At 45.7% G+C, this 25,891-nt stretch overlaps 1 protein-coding gene across 1 annotated transcript in view; it reads right to left on the reverse strand.

Moving 5' to 3' along the window:
- Positions 1 to 254: 254 nt before the first annotated feature.
- cntnap5a (contactin associated protein family member 5a) overlaps positions 255 to 25,891 on the reverse strand; it is a gene marked incomplete at both ends in the record, with an annotated part of 74,416 nt that continues 48,779 nt past the window's right edge. The window contains 12 exons of the mRNA XM_079276659.1: positions 255 to 445; positions 1,656 to 1,730; positions 4,065 to 4,265; positions 4,374 to 4,461; positions 5,029 to 5,162; positions 8,745 to 8,972; positions 10,209 to 10,448; positions 13,297 to 13,515; positions 14,357 to 14,527; positions 16,912 to 17,039; positions 18,413 to 18,569; positions 24,366 to 24,566. Of these exons, the coding sequence (XP_079132785.1) occupies positions 255 to 445; positions 1,656 to 1,730; positions 4,065 to 4,265; positions 4,374 to 4,461; positions 5,029 to 5,162; positions 8,745 to 8,972; positions 10,209 to 10,448; positions 13,297 to 13,515; positions 14,357 to 14,527; positions 16,912 to 17,039; positions 18,413 to 18,569; positions 24,366 to 24,566 (2,033 nt within the window). The remainder of the gene's footprint in view (positions 446 to 1,655; positions 1,731 to 4,064; positions 4,266 to 4,373; positions 4,462 to 5,028; positions 5,163 to 8,744; positions 8,973 to 10,208; positions 10,449 to 13,296; positions 13,516 to 14,356; positions 14,528 to 16,911; positions 17,040 to 18,412; positions 18,570 to 24,365; positions 24,567 to 25,891) is intronic.

Genomic DNA, 25,891 nt, shown 5'->3' on the forward strand with positions numbered 1-25,891 from the left:
CAAACACACTAACAGCTGTAAAGACTCAGCCACTCGCTTGAACCAGAGCGGACTACAGGCTGCAGGCCATTTTTTCTTCTTTTTTTTTTTTGCAGTGTTCCTGGGAGACATTTCCAGGTCACGTGGATGTTTTGTCGTAAAAAAAAAATATTTATGAAAAAAAAAAAATTCCTGCAGCAGCGCGTCCACCTGTTAGTCCTTTATACGAGAGAGGTAAGTTCGTGGCCTGTCGGTCCACAGAGTGCACGACGCAGTCAGATGTAGTACTCCTTGACGTTCTCCCTGACGGAGTTGTGGAGGTGCAGCTCTGTCCTGTAGTCCGTGTACACGCCGGGGCTGTTCTCTTTGATGCTGCCGCTCCTCTGGGCCCGCCGCTGCTGATAGAGGAGGCGGCTTATCACAGCCAGAGCGCACACGGCGATGAAGACCACCGCTGTGACCACACCTGAGGACACAGCAGGACATTAGGGGGACACCGGGGGACAACGCTGCTCTGTCCACATTACGCTTCTTGTGATCCGCATCTAAAGCGGTCGACGCCCATTTGCTTTGACTCGGTTGTTTTAGAGATTAAAGCATTTTGTACATTTGCCAAGACACAAAAATGGGTCCTTGTGGCACAATGTATTATAACCACTAGCTCATGCAAGAACATTTACCAATTCTTATCCGAACTTTCTCTTACTTTATTTCCATACGGTGGCCTCGAGTGGTCAGATTTAGCAAACGCTCCCAACTTCAGATAACTGAATGTAAACGATCAGCGTGGACATGACGAATGCCACCTGTGAATAGACGTGCGTTCATGAGAATAGTAAACTGGCATAATTAACGCCCAATTAACACCATATTAGACGAACGCGTGTCCTATGTTGAAGTCCTGCTTTCGGCCATAAAGGAAAGTCTATAATTCCTAACAGCAGAACTGAAGGTGCTGCTGAAGTCGAGGAATGGCGGGAAAAATAACGATTGCTGTTAACGCGGTGTCACCTGAGGGTTGTAGCCTACTGTCGCTGAAATAAAGAAGAAGAAAATATGATAAAACCCGTCCTATGTCTGTATCTCGTCACAATATCACAACACTGATTGAGAAGTTCTGAAAGCAGCATGCCTCAACAGGCTGAAGTCAAAGTTATTTACTGTGTTGCAGGCGTCGATGAGCCTCTCTTCGGCTCCTGTAATAACTCCCCCTGAACGCATTCATCCCTTCATCATACATCTAACCGTGTTGTTGGATATAAAGTGTATTTTAGCAACATGTTCAACTATTCATCTCAATGATTTCATTGGTCTCATACTGATGCTGCAGGTCAGCTCGGGGCATTTGTCAACCACAAAGTGACAGGAGACGAACAAATACGAAGCAATGTTTCCCTGTTTAGAAATCCTTAAACATCATCATCATCATCATCATCATCATCATCATCATCATCATCATCATCATCATCTTCTTCTTCATCGTTGTCAATTCAATTTCAAACAGAACTGCGTGACTGGCAGTGATGAGAATGAGCCTGAGCTAAAGCTGAGCTATCGAGAGACCAGGAAGAAGAAAGAAAAGAACGAAGATGCAAATCGAGGGAATGACAAGCAGCTGGGACTCATTTTCAATTAAGCAAAGAGAAATAAAGCAGCAGCGAAGTGAGACAACAGACCTGCTATCACGGCCAGGTCCTTCTGGGTGCTGCTGCCGTGCTGCTCCTTGTCTTTGTTTGCTGTTACAGTTTGATCTGGAGGAGCAGAAACAGACACATGAACAGACATTAACCTCCCGTCATGCAGGAGGCCGATGCCTGCCAGGGACATCTCTGGTTGTCTGGCTGACACTCCACTGCCAAGCTCCAGAATAACACTGAATTATGTTCCGTACTAATCAAATGAAAGGTGCTTTTCAACCTGGCCCCCGTTTCCCCATGTTTCTGTGTGTAAACGAGCTGCAATGTAATCTCCTCACCGTCAACGTACGACCAGTGAAAGTGTTTCTTTCGGCCACTGACCGGCTCAGACAAACACCGTGAATCGACGGCGGAGGGCTCACAACAACGCTACCGTCGAGTACAGACACGACGGTTGACTCCACGATGGTCTTCAGACCTGCATGGGTATAATTCTGAAGCATACAAAATAAATAATCAGAGAAATGACTGGATTAAGATGAGCCGTCGGAGAGAGACGCTCAGCTGATGTCTTGGTCGTGCTTTGGCAGCCGTGTGCAGCGGCAGCAGCTCCATTCACTCCACGTCCTGGATAATATAAACATCGGATTAAATGCTCTCTCCTCTTTGGCAACAATGAGCACTTTCAGTGGACATTGACGGTGAGGAGTTGCCCCGTTATTGCAGACCGTTTAGCGGCTGCTGTCCCGCAATGCTGGACCAGTTTCAACAATCGCCGTTAGTCACTGAGGCGCAAAGGAAAATGAAAAACACCAGTTGTGCATTTCACGTCTCTCCTTTTAACGTTGCAGTCCTCTATGTCTCCCTATGCTGGTTAAGTGGCGGTCGGAAGGAGGGGGTGTTGATGAAGAAGGGTTGGCCGACCTGAACGCGTCACACTGAAGGCATCGCGGCGGTGCACGAGGCCTGAAGCGAGCCGCTGCTCCATGTTGTAGCTCCACGAGATGAGCCCGTCCACGTAGCTGCCAACATTCTGTCATTACGCTCTGAATGCGAGTCTCATCTGTGCATCCGCCAGCTCAATCTGGTGCCTCGAACAGACGGGACAATTAGGACGGCAACTGAACTGTGTTGATGTTTGACGTAGATATATGTATTCACGGTGTATGACGTGGCAGTGTGGTCAGATGTAAGCAAAGCCCAGAGCCTGTCCATCCTGCCGGCGTCGCTGCTAACTACGTTTTTATGCTTCACACCAAACAAACAGAGATGTGAGGAGTAAGAAGACATCTGTGTCACTGTTCAGACGCCGGCGTCGACAGCTCCATTGGTAAACGCATGTGTTCAGACAGACGACCGGAAAACACAGCTGGAATGTGTCTGCTTTTAAAGAGACTGCCATTCAATTCACAAGTCACTTTTAAAAAGTGTGACAGCTCAACAGGAAGCAGATGAGACTGCCAGTTCTGCTCCGAGTTGATTTGTTCATTTTCAGAAAGCCCGGGGCGACACAAGGACCAGTTAGTGGGTTAGCAGCCATTTTGTTGATGCTTCTGGTTTACAAAACCAGGTCACTTATAGATTGATCATCACGGAACCGCATGCTGCTTTCAGCTACGACCTGCTCAAGGGAGGTCCGCCTTTTCCACAGTGATGAGATAGTTTCACAGCAGAGCAGAGAGAAGTGGCAAGACAGAGACAAATAGCGAAACAGCAACGAAACAACGAGGGCTTGAAGTCGAGGTAGAGCCATGTGCTCAGGCTGAGTCCTCAGCAGTGGCCCAGTTTACATCCGATCCATCGCTAATCCTGCATTGTCAATAAACCGCATTATCTTTGAACCGCTTATCCTGTTCCGGGTTGGCGGGGGGGGCTGATCCCAGCTGACATTGGGCAGGTTGCCTGACTATCGCAGGAGATGAAGACACACATTCACGGTCACGTTCATGCAAACTGCACACAGAAGGACCGTCCGGCCCGGGATTCGAACCCTGGGCTCCTCTTGCTGTGCAGGGACAGTGCTAGTGCATCCCCTGTACCATCCAATAAAGTCTATAATATTCCCGGCGAGACATTCGGGCTGCAATTCTCTCTTTTTTTAAAATTGTTGATGAATGTTTCAATTATTTTGTTCTCTTCAAAGAACTTGTTTTGTCAGCCACTCATCAGAGAGGTCATGCAGAACAGCATGAAGAAAAGCAGCAAATCACAACATTTAAGAAGCTGAAACGAGAACATTTTTGCTGCATGAATAACTGTAAAGATTTTGTCAACAAATAATTGATTTGGTTTCACCTTTTTCCATCTCACTTGCAGGCCTGAAGAAAAACTAGGAAGAAAAAGTGCAGCACACTCTGGCTCCGTATCGCTTTTATTCAAGTGACCTTTCAACGATCATGAAGCGTGTGTGTGTGTGTGTGTGTGTGAGTGTGTGAGTGAGTGTTTCACCTTGCAGCGTGTGCGAGGTGGACTCCGCCAGCGCTCCACAGTTCGATTGCACCAGCGGACCACGGATGGTCACAAGCGAGCTCCCGCGGTTCGTCAGCGCCGCCTTCAGCGGTGCGACGTGGTTGAACTGGACGGAGGAGAGGCAGCCAATGAAACCTTTGGAAGCCGCTTGCGTCACTTCCTCGTCGAGGTTCTCCCTCCCTGCAGAGATGGGGGGGGGGGGGGGATGGGTGGGACTAACGGTCATTAACAGACACTAACATTGGTGATGACGTGAGCAGTTTTGTGAACACGGTGGGAGGGACTTACTGGTGACTTTGCCCAAAGTCAGGGACCTGATTAAGATCAGCTCTGCATCAGATGACAGCGTGTACTTTCTGTGGATGTCCTGGTCGATCTGGTCGAGCGGAGAGAAATCAAATAACAAGGCAATTATGAGAAATCTAAACCGAGGCAACACCAGCAGCAGCAGCAGCGCATTTCAATACATTATGGATTGAGACTTGTCTCCTCCATCGCCTCATGACACCCCATATCCACCCACAGTTAGCTTTGAAGCCATTTACACCGCTCGCTTCTGCCCCCCCCCCCCTATGCTGACTCAGTTGCATCACTTAACTTGATGATGTGCAATAAAACACTGCAGTGATTTTGATTGCGTCCACCTCCGTTTATAAAATTGCAGACATGTAATAAACCTGCTGATCACACGGAGACGCGTGGAGTTTGATTACAGTGGGAGATTCATTTCAGCAGCGTTTCTCTGTTGTGCGTTTGGAAAGCAGGTAGAAAATTCAACGAGTCACTTACTGACGTGTGATGAAGTTCGGCGAGGCTAAGAGTACGGCTGTGCTTCTTTCCATGGGTCAGAGGGAACGCAAAACGTATCGCCATGGGAACAGAAAAGCATGACTCGGTGGAAGAAGTTCCCACCGTGGCCATTGGAGGCGTTCACGCCGCTCACCTGTACGTAGAGGTTTTTTCCCACTCGGTGGATTCTGATCCGGTGGAGTCGTCCGTCTGCCAGGTTAGTGAGGACGGGGCGGAACACGTCTGGACTCCTGTCGGTCTGAAGGTGATACCAGATCTGCAGACTCCCTGGAAACAAAGCATGTGAAGACACGTAAGCTTTCCTCTCATCCCCAGACCGCCAGCACTACACTGTTCATCCGAGCCAGAAGCTGTAAAAAACATAATTATCGTCAGATTCGTATCTTTCCTAATGTCCTTCATGTGCAATGGACGCTTCCAGCAAGAAAAGACACCAAAACAAAGCTTCAAATTGTGATATTTCATCAAAAACACTTTATTCTACACGTCTCATTCATAATCTCGCTCTGAATAAACCGTTTGCTTTCACCAGATCCTGTAAAAAGCATGAAATGATGCGCTCCTCAGTGCAACTAGGAAGCCACGATTGATTCTCCTGAGGCCAACAGTCACGCGACAACAATTCCATGAAACTTTGACTGAACTGAAATACATTTTTGGTTTCTCTTTACTGCTAGCCATGATTATGTTGTGTGCGTCGGGGTGCAGGAGACATTATATCGTTGCTCAATGCAAATGTAAACGCCGCAGACTCTCGTCCAGTCCACTGACATGACTTCTCATTGTGATGCCTCGTAGCAGAAGAGAAAACACTGAAATGATGTGGCTGCTCACATATGAATAGGCCGCTATATCTAAACTTCTTCAATTCCCTTTTGAGACGTACAAATGTTTATCTCTGAGCTCTTGTCTCCCACACAGAACAAAAGAAGTCAATATGTGCGCAGTGTTCCTCCCACACACACAATCTCTGGCAGATCAAAGAGTCAGATAGCTGTGCATTGTCAAGCGGAGCCGGGTCAATATTACAATTCCCGGTTTGTAGGTGAAGGGCTCTGCGCGGTGATTCATTTCAAATCCTGAGAGTGCTCCTGTAGACCAAGGGCACCGTGGATGAAGTGTCTCCTTCTGCCCGTCGGTGTTTACAGAGACCCGAGGAACATGGGAGTTCTCCTTTACCACAGAAGAGTGACTTACAGGACACTGACACCGACTCCGACTAACAACTGCTCTGTCACTCAGTACGGTGCTCTGAAGTTCGGCTGCAGCTTAAAGGCTGTCAGCCGAAAGCTTTGAGGCCTTTCATGTGTCGGAAGCTGAGAACGCGGAGATACTGCGCTGACAGCAGGAAATACTCTGCAGCAAAGCGAGGACCTTTTTCTGAAATCTTCTCCAGACTGAAAGTGGAACAGTTTAGTCCAATCGCAGTCGGGTTTGTTCTGTTCTTCTATTATTTGCAGTGTGAAGTCTTTTTATCTCTGCTAGGTGTAAGCTCGTGAGATCAGGTATTCAGTCGTGTGAGAGCGTGCGTGCGTCTTTCCGTCTACGGCTAACCTCACATACTGCTGGACCCATCAGCCGAATGTTTTTCTGCTCATTTTCGATGATGTTTGCTCAAAACACCTCTTTTATTTCCTGTTATATACCGTCACTGACTGCTGACTTCTCGCTCCTCAACTACTGCATCAGCAGCAAACGACATCTCCGGCAATCGGCAGATTAATTCAACAGCAGATGTGTCATGATCCACTAAAGTTAAAGGCGCGATAAAAGATGATGTTTTCGTTGTCTTTGCTGCCGTCTTGACTTAAAGGATGACTGATGGAGATTCAACTCTTCTTTGTCTGGCGGAGGGAAGGAGGAGACACACCTGGCGGAGGTCTGCACTCGACTGAGTGCAGCTTTCTCGTGAGAAATCTTTTCCTTTGGATACACAACAACCTTTCCCTGTGCATCTGGACCGGTGGAACGTATTGGACTGTGAGACTCGCGATGAGTCGACGCAGCATAGAAGCAGAGCAGCGGAGGCTAAATCTATTCATCATCCCGTAATCAGTTTGTGTGGGCGGCTCCGGTATTATGAACTGCAGCACCAGAAAGAAACGCATTAGCTGCCTGTTCACCGTCAGCCTCACTTTCCCTCCTGCTCAGCACCATGAAAACAAACCTGAGATTCACCAATGTGTTAATTAAGTGGACCGTCCGCCCCTTGAGACATCGCAGGTTTCAAGACATGTTTTAAAAGGCAAATCTGTACATGTCCTTGCAATCAGTCCTTGCCGGAGGTTAAAAACAAAAGAATAAAATAAATAACTCCTCCGGTTGCTGCAGTGCAATGAGATTATGATTCATTCATTTAAATCTCCCTAAAAACTGGCGATCTCCAGGTGAACTCTGGCGTGTATCTCGCCTGTAGTGCGAGTGTAAAGTGGACCGGCCCGCCGTCAAAGGAAGCACTCTCCTGTGTAATTATGCAAAAAAAATGAACCGGTAACCATGGTAACGCAATTGTGTCAGCTTGCGAGAGCGGGGATTTTCCGTTATTATCAGACACTGAGCTGCTTTGGTCCCGTCTCTCTACCCGGTTGTCATTATTTGACATTCGATCATTATTTGATCAACGAACAACACAAAACCCACCGCTTCTTTGTCGGGTTAAATCAATAAATATTGACTTGCTATTCCAAAAACATATTTGTACAATCTACCCGTATCGTCACTCTGACGTGGAGCCGTTTTACAGGAAGACAGAGGAGGCTGGCGACACACAGCTTAAGACCGGCAGTAGAGGCTCTCTGCTCCCTCAGAGATCAGCGCCGTCACAACAGTGACAGTTTGCTGTCGGTCGACGATGCAAATTGTCAAAGGTCACCGAACTGGATTGATTTACTTCAGCCCTGTGAGCGAATCCACTAATTGCCAAGTGGGTTATACACATTCTAAATAAATATTGCATGACTGCTCATCCCAAAAAGAAAACCCTTAAAAAAGAAAGCACGAGTGTGACCTCACTGTCCTCATGCTAATCAGTCGCTTCAACGGAGAGCTGCAGATCTGAGGGCTTCACACATCAAACAATATGTTTGCATCCAAATCTTTGCAGCCATACGATGTAAACCACAAGCTGCTACTGTAAGCAGCGGTACTTTGGTGTGTCAGTAGGTGGAAGACGTGTTTGCCAACAACGCGGTTGCTAAATTTATCCGGCTCGCTGCGTCGGCGAATTTCCCGTTTTCTCCACATCAGCGATGAAAGCTACAGATGACATTCACAGTATGTAAATACTTTAAAGGGCACTCAGCAGAGTGCAGCTCTCTGACAGGTGTGTCGAGGAGATATTCATCTTGTATCGTGCCTCACATTAGCGGATCACAACATAAAGGGTATGAAATTAATCTGAAGATGCTCAGGTTCAAAACGAGACCAAACTTTTCAATTGTTGTGCGTCTTTGAGCCGTGACGAAGGCCAAACAACTGACTAAGGGAGGCTTGTTTTCAGCTGAGCAAATTGCCAGAAATGCCTTCCTGCTACTGAAGGCGCTGTTGATCACTAGTGGACCCTCGAGTCAGCAGTCGATGCCGGTATAAAACAGTCACCGCAACCACGAGAGGTCCTTGAGCATGCATAAGTCATAAATGAGCATGTAAAATATTATGCTCATGGGTTTAGTAATATGAGAGATTAGCCTTAGACGGACACACACACACACACACACACACGAAGGCATGATCTCCCCACAGTCTTACGCCTGGCGGACATAACTATATATGTCACGGCCATGAGTTATTACTGTGCAGCAGGTCTTTTTTTCTTCTCTTTCATACTATGAATGCGAGACCCGTACGTACCGTTTTTGGCCAGGATGACAGCGATGTATTGCTGGCTGAAGGTGCTGACAGTGAGCAGCATGGCCGGTCTCTGGGAGGTGACGAAACTGAAGGCCATGTCCTCTCTGGCCCTGCTGCTGCTCTCTGTGGAAACACTGGAGGCCTGCGAGCGTCTGTTCTGCATCACTGAGAAGGGCTCCTGGAAGGTGTAGGTCACTGAGGACTCCGTGTCGAAGGACACCGACACCTCTGCAGGACACGCAGAGAAAGACAGAGATGAAGAGCTTCCAGTGCCGGCAGCTCCGTTACCACTGTTTCTGCAATCCAGATTAAAAGACCGAAGCCCAGCTCACAGCCTCCAGATGCTGCAATGCTCATTACACCTCAAAATGTAAAAAAGTGTGAGCAGGAAAAACCAACGCGACTCAATCAAAAGTGGGGTAAAAAGTGTAGTTTGTGCCCAATGGGTAGAGATAGAGGGAAGGCACTTTTTAAAAATGAAAATCTGTCCAAAAACAACAACCCTGAGATTTACTGAGGTAATAAATCAAGAGAGAAGTAGAGTCATTTTCTATAGACTTCTATACAACCAGAGGAGTCGCCCCCTGGTGGACACTAGAGAGAATGCAGCTTTAAGGGCACCTCAGCATTAGCTTCATTTTTCAGAACCGGAGGTTGCTGCCTGGTGGTACCACAGTTCCTGCTAGTTGCACATCCACTGATCTCTAGGCAGCGGCTTCATATCACTGCTGGGTAACGTGCTGATATATTTATACACTAAATAAAGACCAGAAAATAAAACTGACACTAAAAAAAACATACGTAAAAAGTCAACATTCATTTAATCAAACCGCTGCTTTTAAAGTGGAGCACTTTCATTGTGTCAGAACTTCAGAGCCATCACGTTGTCATACATCTGACAGCGTTTGTCTAAGAGCTGCAATTTAACACCTGAAAGTTTAACTCCCAGAGAGACACAGATCAGAGGAAGAGCCCGGAACCTCCAGGTGACATATCTGATCGGCACCACGGCAACGCAGCTGAGATCCAAGTTGTAATAAAGCAGAAAGATCTTTGAACAGCAGTCGGATTAACTGTATCCTGGCATGGGTGCCGCTTACATAATCGACACGCTGAGCGAGAGGAAACAGCGCAAATAGTGCAGTGTGGTCACATTTTGCAGCCAGGATTTCCATCTCAACGTCTTCAGAACTATATCTCTGTACATCTACGCTCTACGCTCAGCCTGCTGCTCTGGTGGGGCTCGGCTGTGCTCGTAGGAGATCATTTGGTTTAATGCATTTTAAATGTTCTCGGAGTCTGCAGCCAGGACAAGTATTAATTGCCTCTTGCATGGCTTGCATTTTTATCGATGCGCCGTAATGGAATAACCTTGGCAGTGATCGATTATTTATTCGTTGTAATCTACATTAACCCGTTTAATTACATTAAGCGTGGAGCTTTTTGCTGTCGATCAGGACTCACCTTGGTTACAGGTGGTCCCTCCGTAGGCCGACTGGGAGCAGTCGCACACGTAGCCGTTGCTCTTCTCGATGCACCTCCCTCGGTTGTGGCAGAGGGAGGTGGAGCCGCTGCAGTAGCCGGGACACCCGGAGGTCACGCCCGGCGTCATCTTGGCCCGCTCCTCCAGGTCGAAGCTCACGCCGTTGACGGTCAGAGTCCTGATGCAGCCCAGGAAGCCCCTCTGCTGGGATGCCGTTCCTCCTGTGAGGAGGACAACAGCTGTGCTCAGATGCATCTTTCATGCTTTTATTCCCTTGAAGGCCGATGAGGATATTACGCAAACATTTATTTAACTCCAGTCGAGAGCAACTCTGTGGGCGCTGGAGCATGTGGAATCAAATCAAGACGAAATATAAACATCACCGTGAGCTGATAATTAATGCTTCATAGAGGTGGCAGACTGACTTGTTATCATGCCTCTAATTTATCCCAGAAAACAAAACACAACATGCAAACAGGTGGAGGAAGCTTCCCTTCATGATCCCACGAGGCCGATAAATGATACTTCACTCAAGTTTTTGAATTTATCTGGCATATGTCTGGTGGTATATGTCGATGGAACAAACAGCAGGGACTCCATATGTTACGAGTCATATCAAGCAGGAGAAGACAGGCTTTCAGATATCATACCAGCTCGCAGTATTGTATCGGGATATATGGCTACAACTTATTGTAGTCAGGGTTAGTGCTGTCGATGCTACTAGCTCCCGGTTCCGGAGCGTATCTTTGTTGCCAGGGTCCTGTGTTGTCCAGCTCAATATCCTCTTAATGCGACAGATTAACCTTTCAAAGGGTGTATGTGGTCGGCAATGTTTCTCACCTGGGTCAAATGTTCAATGTATGTTTCCTTGGGTCACTATGTTGGAATCACCCAACTACAGTTTAGAGCCTACTGGTGAAGAAGAAGTTCCTCCACAGCGGCTGGATGGAGTTTTAATCATTCAAAATGCATTTGAAATGTTGGTCTCTCTTTGTTCTTCTGCAATTTGAACTGCAAAGATAGCCGTTGCCAACCTCTTAGAAGATGGACCCTGGGAACATATGACTTTAGGAACATAGGACCCTGGGATATAAGACCCTGAGATACAGGACCCTTGGAACATATGACTCTGGAATATAGGTCCATGGGAACATAGGAACCTTGAATACAGGACCGTGGGAACATAAGACCCAAAGACTGTAGGACCCTGCAAAATATATAACCCTGAGGAATGTACTGCATGTCACTGGGAACATAGGAGCTTTGGATATAAGACCCTGGCAGCATAGGACCCTGGAGACAGAGTACCCTGGAATGAGGGACCCTGGAAACATAGGACCTAGGGAACATAGAACCCTGGGATATAAGACCCTGGGAACATAGGACCCTGAGATACAGGACCCTGGAAACATAGAACTCTGGAAACATAGGACCCTGGAAACATAGAACCCTGGAAACATAGGACCTAGGGAACATAGGATCCTGGCATATAATATCCTTGGAACATAGACCCCTGGGAACATAAGACCCTGAGAACATAGGACCCTGCAAAATATATAACCCAGGGGAATTTATGTATATGTCCCTGGGAACATAGGAACATGGGACCCTGGGGACATATGACCGTGGGAACATAGGATCCCGGAAACATGGGATCCTGGAAACATATGACCTAGGGAACATAGAACCCTGGGATATAAGACCCTGGGAACATAGGTCCCTGCTAAATATATAACCCTGTGAATATATGTCCCTGTGAACATAGAAACTTGGGACCCTGGGACATTTTTATAAAACTTTAGTAATTTTTTATCATCTACTTTTCCAAACTAGTAATCAGTTTACAAATGTCAGGGGAAGGCTTAACAGCCGGCATAACCACTTTGATCTTCTGAGAGAAAAAAACTCCACCTCTTAAAATTACACCTCTTATGAAAACAATTAAATCTTCAATTAATGACAAGTTCTTCTGAGATCAACAGAGGAGTATTGCTCCCATTTGTCATTTCCTTCCTCCGATGGATTATTTCTGAAAGTGAATGACCCATTAAGTGCATGAACTGTAGGCCTCCAGTAAAATGGAGAACACACTTCTTTAAATGGGGTCTGTCCCCTGTAGAGCGCCGGCGTATTATTAAGGAGACACATTAAACTGTCAGAGGGGGGAGGGGGGCTGCTGGAGAAATGTGAGCGGAGAAAGACTCTCTGTGCTCCTGAACCAGAGCAACAATGAAAAAACAATAAGCAGCAGCTTACAGGGCAGCTAGTGTAGTTAGCGTATCGTTAGCTGCCATCTTTCTCTCCATGTTAGCTGTGAAGACACGTCTTTGTACTGCGACTATTGTCAGAGATGGGAAATAAAAACACACTCTTCGCTCAGTGCAAAAATGAATTTCAAAGTTCTGTGAAAAGTTAACACGAGCTGCACTTCGGAATTCATTTTGGCACAAAACAGGCGCTGTGAGTTTTGACTCCTTTTCTTGCAGTGTAGTTGTGCTACGAAAAGGTCACCTCAAGGTGAGTTTGGAGAAGAGGAATTATAGCATCGACCAATTCCTCACTTTTTAAAAAGTACACATAGCATTTGAGTGTTGTATTCAGGTATCTGAACCTTTCCTTTCAAGCGGCACCGATAAATATTCTTATTTTAACAATGGGAAAGCTCCTGCTGATAAACCCACGGCGAATCATCACTCGTTCATCGGTTCTTTCTTTCAGCTCATTGTTTCGGTTTTCATTGCCCACAATTTTCCTGTTCTGGCTCACGCTGACCAACCCAACTATCCAGCAGCAGGCCACTGCTACCGGTTAAAGTCTCCAGCACTACCAGCACGGACAACATCAGCGACTTCAAATGGAGCACTTAAAAGCTGAAGAGCCCGATAGTTCCCTCAGGAGTTGGAGGAGATAAGCAACACAGCTAAAAGGACAGTGAATATTGGACTTATGCTCACCAAGCGAATTCTATGAGGCGATAAAATATCAAGGTTGTGTTTACATCTTGCTGCAATTAATGGAGGTTGAAATAAACCTCTGGCGGCGGTATATTGAGTCTGACAGCGAGCCTACCCACGAACAGCTGGCTGCTGAGCCGTAAGCGGAGGTGTCCGTCAGCCGGAGCCTCCAGGAAGCGGAGGGGGAGCTGGTCGACCTGCAGGGAGGCCTCCTTCACGTTGCGCTCTGCCCTCACGTAGTGCCACTGCCTGTCATTCAGAGGGAGGTGGGACTTCACGGTCAGGACCGCTGGACCGTTTCCCACATCAAAGGAGAAGGTCACCACCGAGGGAGCTGGACAGCCAGTGGGGAATCGCACACACACACACACACACACACACACACACGCGCACACACACACACACACACACACACACACACACACACACACACACACACACACACACACACACACACACACACACACACACACACACACACACACACACACACACACAGGTCAGGCTGAATGTGATATTAGGTGCTTTATGTTCCTCTCTCTTCTCCCTTTCTGATGCAATGCGATACAATGCTGCTGCGAAAACGTGATGACCTGAATAGATTTATGAGGGGGCTGAGCTGACAGCTTGTCAATATTTCACAACGTCTCAGACGCTCCAGCAATACAGAATGGCTCCAAATACCCTGCGAACTCCTCCCTCAGGTTGGTGAACAAAACACACTGCAATCAACAATTCCAAATCTTTTTTTTCCAACAGCTATAATAATGCAATCATAAAAACCTTACAACTGCAGCGTATTTCTTTCTTGGCGCTGGTGTAAACAAGTCAATGTTTTGCATGAATAAATCTGATTTTATCTCCTTTTTTCCTCCAGTAAATCTACAAGGAAATCTTCCCCCAACCGGTGTGTTCATTAAGGACTCAGCTTCACTACATGGGTCGTAAGTGCACGCTTTTAAAGTCTCCCGTGACCGTCGCTGCGCCATTAGGACTACATCACACAGTGCAGTGCTTCTCGGGGAAATTGAACTGTCGAGTACAGTACAGCCAACATTTCCCTCTGAGAAAAGCAAAATAAATATCGCTGACAACTTTCGTGTCGGTATGGCTTTGTGTGCATGTCCTTGCCATGCGCTTCTTTCTCTACTTCTCTATTCTGAACGTTGACTCACAGCTGAGCTCCACTCGGATGAAGTCCTTGAGGCCCTGGTTCTCCAGAAACACTCCTGAAGGAGCGCTCGTCTTGAAGTAGAAGGAGATATCAGAGGCGAGCTCGGCCTGCAGGGTGGGGAAGTAGAGGTAGGAGGACTCCTGGTAAAAAGACGCGGCGTTCCACAGAGACTCTGAAAGCAAAGGCAAGATGAGAGTAAAGTGGAGGTAGGAAGATCCTTCACTGAAGGGGGCTGCGCACCAAATAAGGAGACTAATTCAAAATCATTTTTCAAATATACAAATGGATGATTGAGATGAAACATGACACCGGATCTGTCACTGGTGTTTTCAGTGTTGACTCCTGGTGTGAAACAGAAAGCAAGCGGCGATCTCTGCGGTTAAAATTCACACAACCAGGAGTCTGTCGCAACGTCCCAAACAGGTTTTGGGACGTTCGAATAACACCACTCTATTTCATCTTCGCTTAACGAGCACGGCCGTTATTCACAGCATAGCAAGAGCTCCGCAGTCAGGAAGACGTCGAAACAGGTAACAGTTTAATTATTTTAACCAACAACCAATGCTGCTGTCTCTGTGGTGAGTCAGTCTTTGTATCTCAGACTACATGAAGATGTCAGCTTTTTAATGAGCTGCTTTATTTGAGAACACAGAACTTCAGTTGGGAGAGTTCAACGCTGTGCGAGGCTGTGGTACCAGAATAAAATGAAAAAAGGACGATATCCCAGAATACCTTTACTAAAAGTTCTCTATTAGATATTCAGAGCATTAATAGAGCATCACATAATGTAACGATACAGAGGAGTAATGTCTACCTGAGCAGAGAATGAAGTCTCTCTCTCTCTCTCTCTCTCGCTGTGAGCTCTGTTAGCGCTGTGAGCACTGTTAGCGCAGTGAGCACTGTTAACGCTGTGAGCTCTGTTAGCGTAGTGAGCACTGTTAACGCTGTGAGCACTGTTAGCGTAGTGAGCACTGTTAACGCTGTGAGCACTGTTAGCGTAGTGAGCACTGTTAACGCTGTGAGCACTGTTAACGCTGTGAGCTCTGTTAGCGTAGTGAGCACTGTTAACGCTGTGAGCTCTGTTAGCGTAGTGAGCACTGTTAACGCTGTGAGCACTGTTAACGCTGTGAGCTCTGTTAGCGCTGTGAGCACTGTTAGCGCTGTGAGCTCTGTTAGCGCTGTGAGCACTGTTAGCGCTGTGAGCTCTGTTAGCGCTGTGAGCACTGTGAGCGCTGTGAGCTCTGTTAGCGCTGTGAGCACTGTTAGCGCTGTGAGCTCTGTTAGCGCTGTGAGCACTGTTAGCGCTGTGAGCTCTGTTAGCGCTGTGAGCACTGTGAGCGCTGTGAGCTCTGTTAGCGCTGTGAGCACTGTTAGTGCTGTGAGCACTGTTAGCGCTGTGAGCACTGTGAGCACGGTTAGCGCTGTGAGCACTGTTAGCGCTGTGAGCTCTGTTAGCGCTGTGAGCACTGTTAGCGCTGTGAGCTCTGTTAGCGCTGTGAGCACTGTTAGCGCTGTGAGCACTGTTAGCGCTGTGAGCACTGTTAGCCGTGTGGAAGCATTAAGCTCTGAATATCAAATGTAGCGCCTTTAAAGTAAGAAAGGAGTAATTCAAGGTAGTAACCTAAACTTGTCTACAAACTAAATGCTGTTAGCAGAGTTTGACAGAGGGCTGTACAATTATGGCCAAGATGACAATCCCGAGTATTGAGATCTCAATTGTTTATCACGATTATTAATTGATTTTAGGGATAAAATAAGTTGATTGCGCTTTCACATTTGAATGGTGAGCACTGCCCGTTTGCTCTCACAACATAATATAGAGTATAAAACTCGGTGTATCGCTGTCGGGAGCGCGGGCAGTGGCGTGACATCTGGATCGATATCGACCGTTAAAACGCATTTTAAAGGTCGATATCAGTCGATCGTGCCCAAATCGGGATTGCGGTTAATGTTCGAATAATTGTGCAGCCCTAGTTTGACATACAATTATTTGCATAATAAAAACAAATGTCCATAAATTCATTATAATGTGTAGTGATTGTGCAGGAAGTAAGAACATATTCTGGAAATATTCTCGATGTCTGAAGACGTATTTGATTGCTTTTGGAAGCGTTGTATAAAAGAACACCAAGGGAGGTCTGGACTTCATTTGACTGCAGATGAGCTTCTAATAATTCCCTGCCCTTTGTCCCCAGCTCACTGTGGGACATGAAGCAATAAATATCTACAACCTCTTTCATGTTCCAGTGCTGCTGTCCAGCTCTGCCTCCCCCCCGCTGTGTTGCCCCACATTTTGGCACCCCCCCCCCCCCCCTGCTTGGCTGCAAAACAGGAGTTAGAGAATCCAATTTTATGAGGTTACAGTCCACACAGCCCAGTTGTCCGACTCGTAACGGAACAGATTCACTTGAACTGTCTGTCCGTGGATGAACACGTGAGGCATAAGGACATCATCTGAGCTTGGTCTGCCTCTGATCAAGCCTAAGCCTGGGAATCAAGGCCTCCATCTGCAACCAAATCCGGCACAGCAGCTCCAACACTGAGGTGATCACCTACTGTCTCCATAACAACGCAGAGGGCCGACGTGGTAGACGGCCTGAGAGCCCGTCCTGTTGGTGTCTCCGATCACTATCTGGCTCACTGGCAGGTGGTCTTTATAGGAGAGGATTCCCGTGTCATTAGCCCTGTGGCACACACACACAAAAAAAGAGAAATAAATAAATGGCAACACAGTGCCCTCGGGGTAGATGCCTTTATGGGAGGTCCAGATTAAGGCCTCCATTCTTCTGCATTAGCGCAGAACGCAGAGTAAACACATTAAAAAAAGGAGCAATCTATCACAATGCAGACAACTGCCTCTGGAAATATGCAAACTGAGCTGAATCGAGAGAGGCTTTGCAGTGGGTTAACGTACGGTACGAAGACATTCAGAGCATCCAGCACAACCATAATGCAGCCTTCAGTGCTCAAAACGTCTTATTAGATTGACCGTGATTGTATGTACGAGCAGCAATCAATCATTCTGGAGATTCAATGGTTGGAGGAATTGTGAGTGAATCTCTGTGAATGAACTGCAGAGACTGTACAGATTCCTGGTGCTCTGTCTCTGTGAGAGGGTTCAGTGATTTAGAAATATTCTCTCTCAATTGATTCTTTGAATGCTTAATAGATGAATTGATTAATTAATCATAAGTAGCTTTTCTGTGGAGGGTTGTACAGTAGTTCATGAATAAACCACAGATTGATTAATATCACTGATATTAATTCGTTTTTTGATTCATATTTGGAATCCTATATTTAGCTCTCCTATGGAACACTGAGTGGTCAGTTTATTCGGAACACTAATGTGGTCTAATGAAACAGTTGTGCTGTAAATCAATCAATCAATCCTCCCTTCATGAAGGATGTCGTCATTTTCTTTGTTGGTTTAGAGACGTGTCGGGTCATCTGTAGGATCTCTGCGGAGGATGTAGTTTGTGGCAGTGGTGGAATGTAACTAAGTAGATCTACTTAAGTATTACACTGTAAGTACAAAGTCGAGGTACTTGTACTTTACTTAAGTGTATCCATTTTCTTCTTCTAGTCAACTACAACTGGGAAACAGTGTTCTCTTTTTTTACTCCACTATATTCCAGGGGTAAATATTGTACTTTTACTTCACTACACTTGTCTGACAGCTTTAGTTACTTCTCAGATGACAGTTTTTCATCCCTGAATATGATGATCTCATAGACCAGGGGTTGTCAAATCATTTTGACAGTGGGCTAAAGGCTAAACAACAGTAAATGTGTATCTTTCAACCAGTTATACTGCAAGAAAATCAGTGTTCTATACCCAAAAACTCCATGTGCCCACTTATAAGATTGATTCATTCATAAATACTGCAGCTACAATGTACACATTGCTGCAGCAATATGGATCCAAAAACATCATGAAATAAATTGGGTTGAAAAGATAATACAAAGCACCTCTTTAAACTAAATATATTTAGCAAAAGAAGGCAATAAAACACTCCTGGACTAGAAATGCTGTGTGTGTGTGTGTGTGCTTTGTATACCATGCGTCAGTGTCAGCATCACAGTTGCAGAAGTAGTTCATGTCCACGCAGTTCTCCTCCAGGCTGCAGGAGCACTGCTGAACTCCGGGCAGGAAGCCTCCCCAGTAGCTCCGCTTCTCTCCCTCCCGGTCCAGCCACCAGGTTAGCGGACTGCCGTCTGGAACGCAACACCGGACAGTCAGGTGACCACGGCAGCGGCCTGCTGTGGTCACCTGACTGGAGCTCGAGTAGGTCACGGTCATGGGTTATATTTGGAGGATTGCATTGTTTCGCTTCCATGGCTTTATCTCAAAATGTCTAAACATGGAAGTGGCAGTGGAAAAAAAAAAAAGATACAAAATGACATCAAACTAATTAAAAATGTCTTGATAAGCATGCGGCAGAAATCAGAGGCAGCCGTGCAGAGAGGCTTCCATAATATGAGACATTATTGTCCCTCGTCTTCAGCTTCATCCTCCTCAGAGACTGTTGCCGTTGACTACCAGTCCACCAAATGGCCTCAGACTCTTTCACCTGATTCATGAACTCTATTGTACGCAAACCTGTTCAAACAACCTGCGGGTCTGAAACATGCTTCATGTCTTAAAGCTGCATTCTCTCTAGTGTCCACCAGGGGGCGACTCCTCTGGTTGTATCGAAGTCTATGAGAAAAAAACTCTACTTCTCTCTTGATTTATTCCCTCAGTAAACATTGTAAACATGAGTTTATGTCTCAATCTCTTGTTTCAAGTCTTCTTCTTGATGGACAGTCAGTGTATTCGTCTTGAAACTTTCACAGTGTGTTTTCAGTTCATTTAAGTTTATTGTAACGTTTTGTCTCACATGACTCAGCGTTCGGTTGTGTTTAGCTCCACCCTCTTGTATCACTTCTGCTTCCAAAAAAACAAGATGGTGCGACCAAGGCTTCAACGCGGCCGTCCACAAACAAATGGATTATGATGATGTCCAAGGGCCTGGGCGATCTGGCCATTATCTTTGATCCAAATATAGGTAATTTCATATCTTAATTACGATATACAGTCTATCACAATATTTCGTGTATTCTGGTAATTCACAAAAAAATAGACGATATGAAGGAACCACATGGTTTTTGTATATTTTTTGAATCAAACACTTGAGAAATGAAAATGTAAGAATCTGTTTTTCTGAGAAATTTTAGTTTAGACGACTCAATTGTGTATCACGATATCGCGATATATGATTTAATCACGATGTCATCGCATCAAAAGACGATAAATGATCCCATTGAATTGTCACCCGGCGTGGTCCACTTCCCTCATGGGCCCTGCAGGCACCCGACCTCCTGCTCACCTGTTTCTCAGGCCCCTCATCAGTCAACTCGCTCCTTAAACCAGTCCTGTACTTCCTGTCGGTTCATCATCGCTGCCGTGTGGCGTTTTTGTTGCCCGTCACCTGTAAGCTATTCACACTAAATCATTGGACTGTCCCTGTCTGCCTCGACCTTCATGCATCCGAGTCCTCCTTCCTCTGCTGCACACGCACTGCAGCCGCTACACGTTATAGTAAGAATGAAATACAGCGAATAAAAGTGGGCATGAAGGGAATTAAGATAAAAATAAGACAGGTTTTTTGATAATTAGAACACTTTGGCCTTTAGTCAACAGATCAGGTTTTTTAAGCACACTTCATTTCCTCTATTTGTTTGCTTTGGAGCAATGCAAAAGACATAATACATTCATAGTTTTATCAACCTGACTTGGCTGTTGTACATTTAAAAGCCTCAGAGACACGATGCTCAAAAGACTTCACATCTGTTGCATTGCTTGTTTGTATGTGACAGTGTTAATCTGTATGGTCCCTGTCAAATAAACAAACCTTTTTTGGTAATCAAACCAAATTGGTTATCTTCCCCATCGTCTGAATGTATTTGTTTTGGTTCTCCGCTGGCGTTCTACGACACGATGTCTGTGTGTCAGTGAGGCGAAGCCGTACATTAAAGGCATAACTCATTGCCTCCACTAAGAGGGTAAGTGGTCCAGCCTCAATCATCTGTCACACAACGTGTATTGGAGATGAGGCGGGTCGACGAGGAAAAGCCCATTAAGCTACATGTCACAATACATAATCAAGTGTCACATGCTACGATGCTTTTGTCCTACCCAGCATGCATTACAGCCGCATGGGTTTATATGTGTGGATAGATACACATGTCATATTCGACTGATGCAGCAAAGAACGCCATCATCTTCATTAAGCCACCCTCCGTGTGGACGCTCCGCGGGAATCTTCTCCAAACAGGATCTGATGGGTTCAGGATGTGCTATGCAATGGTGAGACAGATAAAGACAGGAAATCATGTGGGCTAGAACAACGCTGGCCAGCAAGCCAACATTTGCATTACAAAAGGTTGAACATAATAAATCAAAATAATACTCTTTATTGTCTTTAAACCGCCCGTCCCTGCGCTCACTGCATCGGTGTCCCTCCTATTCTGCTGCTTGTTTTAAAACACTGATCAGACAGCGAGCAGGTACACCAATAAGGAAATCAATATCTTCCTGAAGGGGCAGTGAGCGTCACTCTCTCCCTCAAAGTAGATGGATATTGTCAGGACTCGTTCACAGCAAGCAAAGCAAATGCATCTCACTCCCTCCTTTCCTGAGAATAATGGAAATAAAAATTTTGACAACTGCTTTGAAGCAGGTACGAATCGATCTCTCTTTTTTCATCTCCGATACGACACCTCGGATTTGGGTGTCAGCCGACGCCGAGTACCGATCCGATGCCAGTGTTTAACTAATAAGCTGCCTGCCTCACTGTGCGGAGAGGGACTGGGATTATCATTTAACGTTTAAGGCAACATCAGGCTTGAGTTGCTTGACTTCAATCGTTTGTTAAAAATGTTTTTACAAATAAATACACAGACATTTATTGGTGCTTCCCCAGCGTAAGTCCCCCACAAGCAGCCACGAGTGTCTGCAATGACTGTTCCACCCGCGATACAAAAGAGCTGCGCACAAAGAGCGAATGTGGCTGAAGGAACACAGAGAAGCCACGATTGAAATGGTGACGTGAGATTCTGGTGGTGGCATTTAAACACAGAACAAGAGCTAGTTGTTGGCATTGCATCAACCAAACAAACAACTCAGAGCGTGTTCCCAAGCGCTACTGTACAAACGCTTTCTTTGACGGAGAAAAGAAAAATACAAGACACATGTCGACATCTGCATGTTGGACAACAGCAATCTGAGAGCCTGTCTCTCCCACAGAGCTCTCTTGAACCAGACAAACTCGCCAATGCACGATTTAGCTTTCTGTTTATGAAACACAACCAGACCAGTCAGGTGGATGAACTTCAGAACTTCAAACATGTACGAGTAGGAATGTGGAAACAACAAGCACGAGTTACCTCTCAGCAAACTTAAAGGGAACGTATCATTAAAAAAACGAAATGTTTCATTGCTTGTGTACGTACGTACATGTTGGTATCTGGAGTTCCTACGAACCCACAAGCTGTGAAATAAGACGACCGAGTCGGCTCTTTGTGGGCTGCCTAGATCAGAACACATGATTCAACAAGCCGATTATAGATTTCCTTCCTGTATGTCACATGCAGGCTCATTAGACCACCATATTGTTCTCGCAAGGCAATCAGAGCAGACTCTTAAAGAGACAGGCGCATAAAACGGAGCGTTTCAGACAGATGGTGAATACAGCTGTAATCAGACTGATATTATGAGATAAATAATGTGTTTTTGAAACATAAAAGCTTGTAAACACGTTCAAGTAGAAACTCCAAATTCAAGTATTAACCTTAAAATGAGCATGACATATCCCCTTTAACTCAGCATGTGTATGGAATACGGAGAAACAGTGGAAATATGACCACAGATGAACATCATTACAAGGACATTGAATGACTTTTAAGTTAACAATAAAGACTGACAGGAAGGATGTTGTGCAGCTTAACTCTTGGCAAATGAATGCATCTGTGAATCCGGTTGACAGCTTCCAACATCTGCTGCTGTTGTCGTCTTCCCTGTAAGTTTGCGTGATGAGTGTATTTTCGTCCAATAATAATTTGAACGTGATGCTAATGTATGTGTGATGTCAAAAGTGATATTGTTTGTGTCTAACCGCTCTGCAAAGTGAAGAGCTAAAAGAGACATCTGACCTTCTATGCTCAAAAAACCAACTACAACAAACAACAAATCCAGACTCTTTCTGAAGGTGTTGTGGCAGCTATGGACTCGCCGCGTCCTGTCCCGCTCTGATGTCTGGTGTGATAATGGACTTGTTTGTTTGCGCACACATGGCACCCAGGGAACGGAGAATCTGGGACTTCATGAATGTTTCATGATTTAAGAGCAAATGTTTGGATGTTTAGGGGACACCGGAGGCGCCGGAGCAGTTCACGATGGATGCACACAAAAAAGAGATTGGAGACCACCTCTCTGGTTATTGCAAGAATGTTACAAGGAGAGTGAAGCAGAAGGCAGGGTGTGAGAAAGCACAGGCAGCCTGACTTACAATTCACAAGGTAGCAGCAAACAGTCCCCTGATGCTGCAAAGTACAGAACAACTCGTCTCACTAAGGTCACGTTCAGATCAACTCGAGTCCCCTAAAAACAAAAACACAGCACCCTTACGTATTCGAACGGGGCGACGCAGTAGGGCTGCCAATGCAGAAGCCTCGGGCAGAAACACGTCGGGATGCAACATCATCTGGCTGCAGTGGCCAATCAAATATTTGCAAGCAATAAGGCTGCCAAAAAAATGGCCAAAAATGTGTTTATTCCTTTGAAAAAATTGCGTGTGTTGAAACTATTTTTGCACATTATGGCCAAAAAATGGCAAACCAATAGACATAGAAAGACAGAGAAGGATTCTGACAATGTATCGCCTAAACATCTGGGATTTCTATTTTGAAATGTATTTTCAAGATGTTTTTTTAGACGATGTTATACAAGTAACAAACTCTTTCAGGGAGTGACTCGATGTTGGAGAGTGTGTGACTGTGAAGTTATCAGACACATCCCAAATTCCCTCAGTAAAAACCCTCGACTCCAATACGACAATAAAATGAAACAATAATGTTGAACCTGGCTGTATCCAATGTTTAGATTTCTGTTCTGGAAATGTACGCAAATTATCACATATTTAATATATTTAGAGAATGCCTCATTTGCATATCAAAACATAGAATTTCAGAAAACTTGTAAAACAAAAAATAATTGTCTTAGGTCCATGCACGAACCCACAAGGCAAGCAGCATGACAGCGCTGCTTTTTATTCACAATAAAATAGAACTTTTCAACAACTCAAATACATATACATTCTAATGTATGTTGTTGACAGCCCTAGCAAGAACACAACTCAATAAAAACAATTATTTATCCTGAAAGAATGCTGCCTCACAGTATTATAAACAGCTGTTGAGTGGTTCGGCGTCTGATAAGCCTTCGAGCGCATTGATCTGTTACTCAAACTACACGTAGACTTCCTGGATCGCATTTCATGTCTCACCAGACGCTTCCACCAACGCAAGCCTTTGCAGGTTTGTTTTTAAATGTTTTCGGTCTGAACACCCACTAAGCCGGCTGCATCTGCAGATTTAAATCTGTCTCCAAAAGCAGCAAAATCCCTTCTTCCTTCTTCTTTGATATGATAAACACAAACGTGTGCATCGCAGCCACCATGTGGTCGAGGTTAGGACCAACCACCTGGTTTCTCTGCTCGGTCTCAGCTGCTTTAAGTGAAATAAAAAACACATGTTCAGATCTAATCCCGTGACCGTGTGTTAACTGTTACATATCGCTTGGTACCAAATGCAGGATATGTAAAAGAGACCAGGTAACCCGGTAACCCGGTAAATCATGCAAGACCTGACGGCATTTAATGCAGCCACACACAATTCAATGCTTTATTGGCATAAAGCATTGATTTGATCTCAGCTCAGGCTCGGTGCAAGCAAGAAGAAAATGACACTGACCTTTGGTATTAAAGAGGCGGGACTTCTTGCAGTTGTAAACCACTTCCTGTTGGCACTGCTCCGACCCCGTCACCACGGCGCGGAGCTGCTCAGCCGCGGCGCCGTAGTCGAACCTCATGATGTGGGGTTTGTGAAGAGAGGAGCCCTGCACCGTGACCGGAGCCGTGCTGTTGTGCTCCAACACCGTCCACACTTTCTCCTCTGGAACAGAAGTCAAAAAATAGAAATCTGTTCGCCCGGAACCGCAAGGTTTGCTCTAAAAAAAAAAAAAAAAGAGGCCTTAACATGAACCACCGGTGTTAGTGGAGACATTTCACAGATCTAAAAAAAAAAAACATTGTTTCCAAGCCACACAGCGTGAACCTAAAATCTTCATCCTGAATATAAACCTTCCACAAGAAGAAGAAATCATTGCCAGTCATCTGCATTTGCTGCTTATACAGTATGAGACACTTGGAGAAGGAGTCAAGAGTAAAATCAGACGAGGCATCCATCCCATCACCATCCCAGCTCGGTTTTCATTATCCGGATCCCATGTTTACTTTGCCTCGGAGAAAATCCCTCTCCACTTTGTGATTATTCACATCAGGTTGTTAGGCTTAGAGCTGTTTACATTTCTTATGGATTCCTTAATTGAGGTCAAGTAGAGGCATATCTGCTGCTGAACGAGTCAGCTTTGTGAAGGGGAAGACTGCGCACGCAAAATGCCAGAACCAGACAGCGGGGGATGTGGCTCTCTCCCCGGTAACGTCACCGGCACATTAACCTTGCAAAAAGGACAACGTGCAGCCGAGGAAGCTGCGACAGCCCCGTGATGAACACTGTCTCCACAGTGTCAAAACTTATCTCGATGCGTTTTGTCCTACATGTCACGAGAGCCGCGCATCAGGACGTGTCCGTCAAATGTCACGTCTCCGGTGATCGTTGAGGCGAAGCACACGGTGTCCTCGCCATCGAGAGATCGCACCGAATGCGGCGGCTCTGATGGGGCGACGCAATGGAAGGTCCAGGTTTCCAAAGTCAGACCGGAGACATAAATCCGACAGGCCTGCCAAATTACACTACAGTAATTACATGCTGACATAATTACAGGTCAGATGGGACTGTAAAGTGATTACCGTGACATTCAGTGTGGATATTTGTGTGATTTATAACGATTTTATTGACTCCTCGCTCCAGTCTGCTCCGCGCTGAAGGGTTCAGGGTTCTTTGATTGTGTTGGCTGTGTGAATATGTGTTTGAATCTCAGATTCTAAGAAAGTGCACATTGTAATTCTTCATCAGAAGAATGTGAAATCTCTCTCGTGACAAACTTTGCAATACGTTTAGCAAAGGTCAGACAGTCTAAGGGACATAACGAGGCCAAACCGCTTCTCCTCGAGCAACGCATAAATACCAGGACATATTTCATGAGTCAACGAAGAAATGGAGCATGTGGATATTCATGGTCCCCAGATGACGCCACAAAACAACAAGTCATTAAGCCTAAAACACGAAAAGATTTTTAAAAAACAACAACAAAAAGA

This window comes from Melanostigma gelatinosum (assembly GCF_949748355.1).
Source record: "Melanostigma gelatinosum genome assembly, chromosome: 10".
Classification (NCBI taxonomy): domain Eukaryota; kingdom Metazoa; phylum Chordata; class Actinopteri; order Perciformes; family Zoarcidae; genus Melanostigma; species Melanostigma gelatinosum.